This window comes from Monopterus albus, unplaced genomic scaffold (genome assembly GCF_001952655.1).
Source record: "Monopterus albus unplaced genomic scaffold, M_albus_1.0 scaffold116.1, whole genome shotgun sequence".
Classification (NCBI taxonomy): Eukaryota; Metazoa; Chordata; class Actinopteri; order Synbranchiformes; family Synbranchidae; genus Monopterus; species Monopterus albus.
This window is the reverse complement of record NW_018127996.1, coordinates 599708-610757: the sequence shown is the minus strand read 5'-3', so window position 1 is coordinate 610757 and position 11050 is coordinate 599708. Positions and strand designations below refer to the sequence as shown.

General features: G+C 41.7%; 1 protein-coding gene across 9 annotated transcripts in view; it reads right to left on the bottom strand.

Annotated features, from left to right (window-relative positions):
- Window positions 1-6: 6 nt before the first annotated feature.
- oxr1a (oxidation resistance 1a) overlaps window positions 7-11050 on the bottom strand; it is a 199495-nt gene continuing 188451 nt past the window's right edge. For 8 of the 9 annotated variants that reach the window (XM_020611663.1, XM_020611665.1, XM_020611664.1 and 5 more), the window contains 6 exons: window positions 8271-8351; window positions 6918-7043; window positions 3508-3660; window positions 3263-3358; window positions 1736-1809; window positions 7-1419 (listed from right to left, as the gene is read on the bottom strand). In XM_020611663.1, coding sequence (XP_020467319.1) covers window positions 1284-1419; window positions 1736-1809; window positions 3263-3358; window positions 3508-3660; window positions 6918-7043; window positions 8271-8351 — 666 coding nt within the window. In that variant the 3' untranslated portion in view covers window positions 7-1283. The remainder of the gene's footprint in view (window positions 1420-1735; window positions 1810-3262; window positions 3359-3507; window positions 3661-6917; window positions 7044-8270; window positions 8352-11050) is intronic. The other variant, XM_020611666.1, reaches the window with a different exon arrangement.

The following is an 11050-nucleotide window of genomic DNA, read 5'->3' as shown; positions in this document are numbered from 1 at the left end:
AGGAACAAATCTACATTTTTAACATTAATTTACAGGGTAATATACATTATGTGGTAACAGCTGAAATATCAGCACAAAGAGATCACTGTCACACTTAACAGCCAGATATATGTGATTATATAAATCCATATATAATCACATATACCAATACATAATTGTCATATATGCATGTAAAACAGTTATCCACGTCTCAGGCTTTTCAAATGATACCCAGAAAACTGTGTAACTGTGTATCAAGACATAAAAGCTTTACAAGTTTCTCTGTTGAAACAGTGACAGGCAGGGGCAAAGTGCCACGGCCTGCGGGTATTTTGAGGTCACAGGACAGGTATTTGCATATTCCACAAATCTATTGCAACACGTTACTGTCTACAAACAGTACAGCCAGCATCCTGCGAGAGGAGCCGGTGTTAGCTGGACTCACACGTACACCCACTGAACAGAACATTACAATGACGGGTGGTCTGATTATAACTATGTGCTTTCAGATGGTGTGCTATGACAGTGAACAACAGGAGGACTACATTACACAATACTCTATAAATTTAGCCTCAGAAGACAACCCAAAAATGTACTGTACTGTTAAGACTTAAATATTCTCTTTTCTCTGAGTTAAGAGTCATTGTATCTTGCTGCTGATGTGTTACATGTATTGGTGTTTTACCACAACTTACAACTTTATTTTGACACTCCACCTTCACCCCGAGTAATGGAATGTGTTCAGCTTTTCTCCTTTCCCTCCCTCTTACTCGGCCTCTCTCCATCAAGCCTGACCGCACAGTGAGTCCTACCAAATAAACAGAGTACTAGGGGCCTGAGAAGGTGCCAGGGGACTCCTTGAGGTTCAGATACACAATCTGGACCAGTAGGGAAGTTCTCTCTTCTTGCAGCTGATCCAAACCCCAGTGGCCATCATCTTCACCACCTCTCAAGGACAGAGGAGCTCTGATGGCCCCTTCATGGCTTCCTTCTCCTTATACCTCTGATACCATCTTGCCTCCCTGTCTTTCCATCACCATTTCCACTGCTTCACACACTCCCTCTACTCTGCAAAAACGCTGCACAAGGCTGGAACAAGATAAACACAAAGGTAATTTTTCACAAAGAAAAGAAGCTCCGTAATAACTGCAGTAGTAATGCACAACAAGCATCCGATAGGTGGCTTCCGGCCTGGGGGGCCCTGGTGATGTGCAGTTAGGATTGGGACACTGTTCTAAAGGAGGATGACTCCTCGGTATGCTCATCCCAGGACTTGTTTTTGTTCCCTGTGGTACAGTGTTTTGTTATTCAAAAGCCCAGACCTCTATGTCCTGCACATAGAAATCCTCCTTTTTTGATAGCATCGGGTTCCCAAATGTTTTACAGGAGTGACTCCTGCCGTGGTAAAGGTCTCCATCCAGCCACAGGCCAAACTCACCGCTACAAGAGAAGACGACAAGCAGCTGCAGTCAGGTTATGCCAAGTTACCAACAAGCCTGGGGCTGTCACAGGGTTCAGTTCAAAATGGATTTCCTCCTTTTTAATAGCATTGTTTTATTCAGCCAAACATCAAAGTGTATGAAGAGTGTATGAAGGTTCCATAACAGCTGCCTACATTACACGTCTTTTGTTCTAAATAAGCATTTTAGAAAACATGTGTCTGTGACATATGGTGACAGAGCAAAACAATAACTTATGCTGCTACAATAGTTCGATTTCTGTTGCACCATATCCATCAAAAGCATTGAGGGCTCACCTTCCTCCACCAAAAGCTAAGGAGTCCATATCTCCCTTGATAAAGAACATGTTGTCACCTGTCCATTTGTACACCTGTGGCAGACAAAACAGAGCCTTCATCAGATGATGTTGCATGACATATCCCTTAATGACAGAACCTAATATTCCAGTACTCTTTATACTGATGAGAACAGAACATGCTTGTTTACATCAGTTGGAGGAGCCAGATTTAACTGATAATTCAGTTACAACCGAATGAAATACCTCATCATCAGGTTGCTAGTCCCAGTTAAGGTCCTTATATGGTGTATTGCACCACACTCTAGTCTGATTTTACTATGTTAGGTAAATATACAGTTTGATTAAGAGCCTTTTCATAGGCATAGGATACAGGACATCGCTGTCTTCATCAGTGTGTTAAAGTGACAGCTTTCTGTCATTCAGACGCAGCAAATCTTTACTTTATCATTCAGACATACCCATTACCATGACAGAGAGAACCACGGTAATGCGATGTGCCATATTTGCCATATGTCCAGGATCATTGTAATTTTGTGTGCTTATCTGTTAATGTGCAAGCAGTTCAGACTTGTGCCATGTTGAGAGTGATGCGTCAATGCTACTAGGTCTGACATAGTAAGGTTGTGTTGTGACCAGACATGAAGCCGACTCGTCCGGATACCATCAGATTAATTGGAGGGAGTGCACGTCTGAAAGGGACCGTATACACATTTTGCCAGTCTTATCAAAAGTTTTTTTAGTTTGACACAACAGCATGCTGCTGGAAATGTGCATGTGTTCACATGTTGCCTTGGCCCCACTTTAACAAATGACAATATATTTCAAAGCAGTGTTGATTTTATTTAGGTCAGTTGTGTGCAGAAGAACTGTAAACGCAACAATGACATTGTTTTATGAAGCTAATATGGCTAATGTGTTAGCAAACAGCTGCCTCTTTACACATATAGCAAGAACACCACAGTCCTACCTGTATCTACACAGTGTTTTTGGCCAATGGACACAGTAAAGCCCAATATTCACTCTGCTTTTAGAAAGAAACATCTGGCTCTTCAGCTGCTAAATACTCTTAAGATCACCAGCTAGCTGCTAACTATGCCTGCCTTTTGGTGCTGGGCAGGTAGCGTACAGTGGCTTTATCAGAGCGTTTTTGCTGAAAACAGCTGCCAGCAGCTGGAAACAAAGTCGATGAGAGCTGCAAGAAGGAACCAAAACAGTAAAGTTGCAAGACATATAACCAAAACAAGCTAAAAGCTGAGTGGAAGGGTACTGCTGAGTCAGGATATACAGCAGTTCTCTGAGTTTGTCATTATAAGTGACGTATTTCACGTTATATAGCCATTTACTTCATTGTTAATATAAAAACCTTGGTTATTGCAGCTTTAAAGCCAAATATACACAAGATCTGCTAGATGTCCTCTAACCTTAACGTGCACTCTAGATTAACAAGCAAAGCAGCTCATTTTAATAACCAACAATCTGACATTTCACAAGAAACCAACATCTTCAAAATGTGGAGGACACTCACTTCAAACTCTGGCTTGAAGGTGAAGAGGAAGGTCTCTCCTGTGCCATAAAAGCCATCACTGACTTTAAAGGGCTCAGATGCTAACGCACCAAACACCTGGAGAGACAAAAGGAACTGTTCACTGAGTCCAGAGGGAACTTTTACATCAAAACGAGAGTTATTCAAAATGGTTAGTGCTGAAAATGTATGAGAAGCTGCCATCATATTACTGTATACAGCGTGTTCCCGCTGAATCTGCACCTTACCTGGCCATCACTGTCCTTAATGACCATAAGCACTGGGGTGTCCTGGCCCTGCATGGCTCTGTACAGCGTCTTAATACTCATGCCATGCTTTGCAGTGCCAAAGGCCAGCGTCCATGGGTACCCAATGGTTCGTGGTGGGAGATTCTTGGCAAGCTGGGGGGCGATGCAACAATGAAAAAAAGGAAAGGATGGAAGAAGAAATAAAGGAGAAGCAGCATGAAACAGAAAGGCCACAGCTACCAAAGCTCAATTACATCTGCAGTGACCTTTTAACATCATCTGGTGTTTAAAGAGGAGTAACAGGGCTCCCGACAAAGAGAGCAGCCTCCAGAGAAAGGGGGGTCCAGCCCGCTGCCGACAGACTGAAGGATTAGCAGTGGCTGCGGTGCATGGGGAGATAAAGCCTGGAGCAGTCCACTGTATGCCTCATTTTAATGGTCAGATAAAAGAGACACTGACTGAAACATAAAATTAAAGGAAGAACTTTTTCCGGTATACAGCATTGATTTCTGCTGTATAGTACAAAGGGCTTCAAATGTCCTGCTCGCCCTCCAATGATTCATCAGTTCCTCTGCTCTTTTCTTGTTGGTTCAGCACATCCTCCAGTGATGGAGCCAAGCCTGGGCTCTAAGCTCCATCCTCAGGGTGATTAAAGGAAGCCCCATACTCCCAATCTATTGGTTAGTATAACTTCTGAGAATATTCTGGAGCAGTGTGTGTGTGTGTGTGTGTGTGTGTAAACTTGTAATGCCTGTAAAGCATACACCAAATATCAATCAACCTCAAAGGTCAGCTCCTCAGAAATGTTTGTTTCAAGTTGTGTCTCGCAGCAGCTAGTCTGTAAAAGTGATATGTATCTGTGCAGTGCAGTTCAGTTGTCTGGATGAGCCTGGGCCACTCGCTTGTATAAAGTGTCTGTGGAGATGATAAATGATTATAAATAATATCTAATCAATAATTCAGTATAAGTGGTGATATGGTTACAGGAAACACATAACGGTTGAGATAAAGTACAACCTGTTAGGCAAAGTCAGATAAGTTATTTGTGTTAAGGACTTGTCGTGAAGCTCTGTGGTGTAGCCATTTAACTGAAGCTTGCATCACATGGTCACCTGTTTGTGAAGGAAGATTACAGGACCCTGTGTGCAAACTGAACTATGTATTCCAATAATCTGAGTGCAGCCCACTACAATACTTTGGGGAGAAAAACAAGCCATATGGTTTCCTCAATGTTTAAAACCAATGTATGATTATTGTATCAAGACATTTTAAGGTCATATGCAACTCCTGGTAGTGTGTTGGTCTAAGTTTAGTCTTAGAGTAGGACAGCTGACTGGTGTTGGCCCTGCTCATCACAGGTTGCTGTGGGACACAGGGGAAAAAACAAGAAGGTTTATTTGAGTCCTGTGTAGATGTTCTCTGCTGTAATTATGAGTCATAAACAAAGTACAAGTTACTGCCTGTAGCTCAGCAGAGACCAAACTACCAACCACAGTTTCCATTCATGATGAAAGGAGTTATCAGGTTATCTACATGCTGACAATTCCTTCAGTCCATTCTATTGTTTCTGTAGCGCTCTACCCACCTGCTGGGTAGACAGATGTGTATCAACATACACCAGTGAAAATATATTTGCTTCCTATGCAAAATGCTGAGAAATACCTTCCAAGGGAGCTCCAGGAAGGTGCTTGATTTACATGCATCACATCTGAAAGTGAAATCACCAGTCAGACCTGACTTTCTGCATGTTAGCTTTCAGGCCTGCCACATGGTGACCAAGTTCACAGAAATGGGGCCGGGCTATGAAGCACCTGTAGTCCAGGGGCCAACCACATTACTGCAACTTCTGCATTCACAAACACTGAGAAAGGTGCACTATAAAAGCAGTGAACAAATGTTTCCAAGCATCACAAGCTGACCAATGAGAATTTGACCCATTAGGCCCAATATTGTTGTAAAGTCTAGGGCTGGACACAAATATTTGACTATTCGGATATTTGTTTGCTGGATAGGTCATTGTTTTTTAATTTTAGTATATAAATATTCAAGACAGCAGGCAATTTCAACGCAGTCTGAGTCCGATGTTGAAGAGGAAATAGAATACAATGGAGACAGCGTGGTTTGCTAGCTGGTACTTACTAGGAATGACATTACACCGGGGAGCCGGCATCAAGATTTAAATCTTCCACCCCCAGAAACAGCAACTGTTTCTGGTTAAAATGACAACCAGCGGGGTCATATCAGCTGTCGCTAACTAACGTTGATTATGTGACTTAAATTGATTAGAGGAGAAAATGAAAGTTGCTGTTGTTGGGTTTGTGACCTCAATGCAGCCGGCGGGGACGCAGACAACACGCTGTCTGCTGTTAGGTGAAGATGGGTTATGAGGTAAAGAGGCATCACTCTCCAACACCACTGAATAATCAGAGTGAGCTGAGGGCTTCTCTATCATTCCAGCAAGTCCAACAGAACGTGACATCTTCACAGGTTGACCTCACATCATTGATGGAAATGTAGCACGTTCTGCGGGCTTGTGTACATGCAAATGCTTATGAAGATCTGCTGCCAGTCATCTCTCACAGTATACTACGTAAGAACTTTCATTAGTTTTTTTGTTTTTACCCAAAGTACTGCCAGATGGGTGAAGAGGTCATTTTAGCTACAGCACAATCTCAGTTGAGAACGGAAATGGAAGCATACGCATTCTGTTTAAATCTAAAAGGACCACAGCATTACGTCATTTTATCCCACTCCGAGTCATTCCCAGTAGGAAGTCAGCTGATGCAGCACTGGTGCGCATGCTCTATGGGCCAAAAATGCAGTGGAGTGCACAACTTCTGGGTCATATTTATGGATAGAATTTGAAAGGAATGAGACGTTTTTCCATAGTAGGTGCGACTGGACAACTTTTGTTAAAATGAATTGAATGAATTGAATTGAATGTCTTTACTGGCCACTGGTTCTCAGCCACCAGCCCATTAACCCCCACTGAAAATGCTAATTCTTAAAACCAGGTGACAAATATATTTGTATAATTCATTTTAATATTTTAAGGCTCAGTAGTTTCCTAAAGTTGTCATGGCAGCTGTTTTACTTAAATGTTACTGAAACTAGAGGAAACTGTAAATGTTTTATAATATATTCAGTAGTGGATGAATGCATATTTGGTGCATCAAAGTGTATTTATGCCAACAAATATGTGTACTCTGTGTGGGACTGAGTCAAAAGTGCCAATGTTCTGTGGAATAAATGAACATGTCACTCAGTGCAACAGCATCTAATTGTGTTGACATGGAATGATTTGACCGTAAGAAAAGTGAAGAACATTGCCAGTTTAACCCTTTAACATGTGATTAACATAGTTACCATTAACTGGTATTTGGCATGAATACATCCCAACAGGTCTGTACCTTCTCTATCTGGTCGGCCTCCAGGAGGTCACTGGGTTCTTTGAGGTTGGGTTTGAATGTTTCTGGCTCCAGCTCTGTCTTGATGGACATGCCATGTTTGGAGTTCACCTCTTCCTTGGTTGTGATCTACAAATACAAACAAACATCAGATATGCACTGCACACTAAGAAGAAGTGCTTTAACTTGAGCTTTCAAAAAGCACTGATAGTGGATGGGTTCAATTATAGCTACTGTCATCGATCTACAATTTTGATTTGCATCAACTAATGATACAACAGGTCAAACCAGTTGGGTGATCTACAGCTGTAACCACTGACAAGATGAAACCTATAATAGCTTAGGATGGACTGGAATGGATCAAAAATGCAGAGGTAAATAATGGATTGTGCAGGTCTGGAATAAATGCTGGTTGATAGGAGTAACATTGGGAAACTAGGCTTGAGCCATAACCTAACCGCAGCAACTAAAACTCAGTTTTCAGCATTTGTCCGTTCTGATGGCTGAATATTTTCCTGACACTCCCACCAATGCCAGATGATAGAACTGATCCGGCAGAAACACTGTCTGGGAGAGGAGTGAATAGGAAATCAAGCCAGTGAATTGTTCACACTCCTCTGTGACATGTTCTCTGACCAACAGAGTGTTTGGGTTATTTATCTTTCTTGATAACAGAGGCTGATTGAAGAGAGCTTTGCCACTGGTGGCTGGGGTGCTCTCATCTTTCAGTTAGTCCCTATCTGCATTGTCCCCAGAAACATCATTCACTCTGTCAAGGACATGCTACTTCCACCCTCTCACTACTCTGTCTCTTGCTCAGTTGTCACACAGGCCACATTCTCTGCATTCAGCTCATTTGTTAATCAAAAGCAGCTTTTTAAAATGTTCTGCATAGCAATTTCTCTGCTGTATTTCTCTTAGAAATATAGTATTTCTGTATATCCAGCACAAATAGCTATAGTCACTAGCTAATAACCGGAACTTGATGTCAACATCATGAAAGTGGGTCTAAAATGAGCAGCCTGTCACATGGAGATAAGTCTACTGTCACATGAACTCCTCATCATTCCAAACAAGCCAAAATCTCTGTCATGAACTGATAACAGATGGTGGTAAAATGCTTGAGACAGTATTCACAGTTTAGCATGTATAAAAAGTTCTGAATAGGTGTGTGACTTCAAACACTCATGAAACCTTCTCAAAACTTAATTTAAAGAATTGTGGAAATGTGGTTTAGATGACAGTATGCAACAGCAGCAGCTGATGCTGCCAAAGCCTGCACTATGGAGCCTAAAGCAGACCGTGATGGTGCAGGCATAACAGAGGGAGGGGGGCAGACATGGCTGATCAGGGCACCTGGAGACGTTTGCAGAGCGAGCGCAGATCTTCACTGTTTAGAGCATCAATCCGACGGCGGTACTCTGTCAGAGACACTACCTGGTAGTATAAAGACAGGAACAGGTGGAACATAAAACTCTGCCAGATCTATTGCTGGCCACGAGGAGGAAAGGATGAGTTTTGAAATGCTGGAAGTTTTGGAGTTTAGTTTAGGTAAAAGATAAGGCCACAGGGGATTTCAGAGCACCTAGTCATTTTGCATGTTTGTGTAATATGTTTAATATTACCGCAACCAGACTCGGTGGTTGTATATACTGTAAACTGTTTGGCAAACCTGCTGCTATAACTAAATACAGCATTTTGTTTTAGGCGTATTTAGTGTGAACATAATGCCAAGTTAGACCAAAGAGACCAAAACTGCAACACATGCCAGATCAAAACCGCTCTCTGTTTGTCAGGAACAGCAATACACAAAACTAAAACGACTGCAACCCAGACAGTCCAATTCAATGGCCTAGGAAACATGGCTCTATTCCACAAATAGTTCCACCCCACGCTGCATCCTCCACCAGAGCTGCTGCCTCTGGTCTGCTCCTGAATGAACGTTGGCGTTTAATAGTTCAATGTCTCGTTTGTCTTGTGCACAAGACAAACAGCAAACTCACAAAAACCACACACACAGACATATGAATAGTCAGACTGACACAGTTCACCTTTCAGTAATTATTAAATCTTCAAACTGTGTTTTATCAAACACCATCAGTGCAGTGAAGTTGTGCTGCTGGTTGTTTAACTCACCTTGTTGCTAATGGTATAAATAATGTTTGTGGTAACCCAGCTCAATAATGAAACAGAAACAGTAACAACATGCTCCATAAAAATGCATCAGTGCGTCAGTGAAGGTACTTTAGTACCTTTGTACGGATAAGCTAGCATCGTGCTAGTCTGCGGCTCAAACACTCTTCATTGTCAATCCAATGCCTTTCATCAGAAGAGATTAATGTCATGACAAAGGTCAGCATTTGGATGTGACCACTGAGTTAAATAAGGTGTCATAAAGCACAAGTGGCTCATTACCAGTCATGTAACAAGCTATACGCTAAGCTCAACACGACAATGTAATGTTACCTTAAATTTCTTTTTAAAAATGTCTGGTAATGTAACGTTAAAGAAACAGGTATACTACTGTGGGGCTGCATCTTTTTTCAATGCAAGCTGGGTCTGAAAACTTCGAGGCAGCTCACAGAACATCACAACACAGTGCCAAGGGTCAGACAACAGACGGGAGTACTATCCTGACAGACACTGGCTACACAGTGGCCACGTTGTTTAGCACCAGTCACAGGACTAGACCGGACCGAGTAAAGGGCTAGCAGGCTAGTTAGCTTTGCTAGCGCGTTAGCATGACTTGCTAACAACAACAATAAGACAATAAGACAAGATAAATATACACAGCGGGAGAATGAAAACATGAACTTGACACATACACATGTATACTTAGGGGTCAGTCGTTTCTCTTGATCATTCACCCTCCTAAAAAACATGTCTTGCTTTCTGGGCGAAGTTGAGGCTGGAAAGGCACATTACAGATCCCTTAAGTTCTGCCCATGTAGCCCGACACAAGCAGGTGTTAGTAGGAAGCCTGGCAGGGCGCTTGGACAAAACAAAAACATTTGTGTTTCCATTGGGGTGGCTACACCGTATGAGTTGTGTGGCATCGCTAAAAACCAATAATAATACGGGACAGGAGGAAACCCAGCTCTTACTGGCTAAAAAATGTCGAGCCCGCCTCCAAAACCGACATCATTTAAAGATACAGTAACATCACTATCGCAAGAGATATACAATATTTTTGGAGACTATTTACAGATAATTAACCTGAGTAACAAAATAAGATGGGGGAAAATTTAAGACGTAAACAGATAAAAAAAAAAAACACACAAAAAACAGGGAACTTAAATTTGCTTTTCATGTCAATTTAGTCAGTACTTTTGTCAAACAAAACTCTATTTGTTAGACAAAGTTCTTAGTAAAACATATCGTCATGAAATCTCCATAAAGATGTTAGTTACACTCATCTATGGGCAACAGTAAACTCTAGAGCAGCAGATTCCAAATTTACATATTCAAATGTAATGAATCATCTAGCCTCTGTTCGCTAGAAGTCTGAGGACATGTGCCAAAAAATTAGAATATCGAGGGAAAGTCCATTTATTTCAATAATTTGTTTCAAAAAGTGAAACTTGTATGTTATAATAGTTCACTGCACACAAAGTGAAATATTTCAAGCCTTTATTTGTTTCAATTTAGATGATTATGGATTAAAGACAAAAAACCCCAAATCCAGTATTTCACAAAATTAGAATATCATGACAAAGTTCAACATTGTAGGCTCCCTGTGTCCCAGTCTAGTCAGCTAATTAATGCAAAACACCTGCAAAGGTTTTCTCAGCCTTAAAATTGTCTCAGTCTGGCTTAGTAGGCTTCAGAATCATGGGGAAGACTGCTGACTTGACGGTTGTGCAGACGACCATCATTGACACCCTCCATAAGGAGGAAAAGTCTCAAAAGGCAATTGCAAAAGAAGCTGGATGCTCACAGAGCACAGTATCAAAGTATATTAACAGAGTGTTAAGAAGAAGGGAAGAATGTGGCCGGAAAAAGTGCAAAAGTGACAGGGATGACCGCAGCCTTGAGAGGATTGTCAAGCAAGGGCGATTCAGAAATCTGGGGGAGCTTCATAAGGAGTGGACTGAGGCTGGTGTCAGTGCATCAAGAACCACCACATACAGACGTCT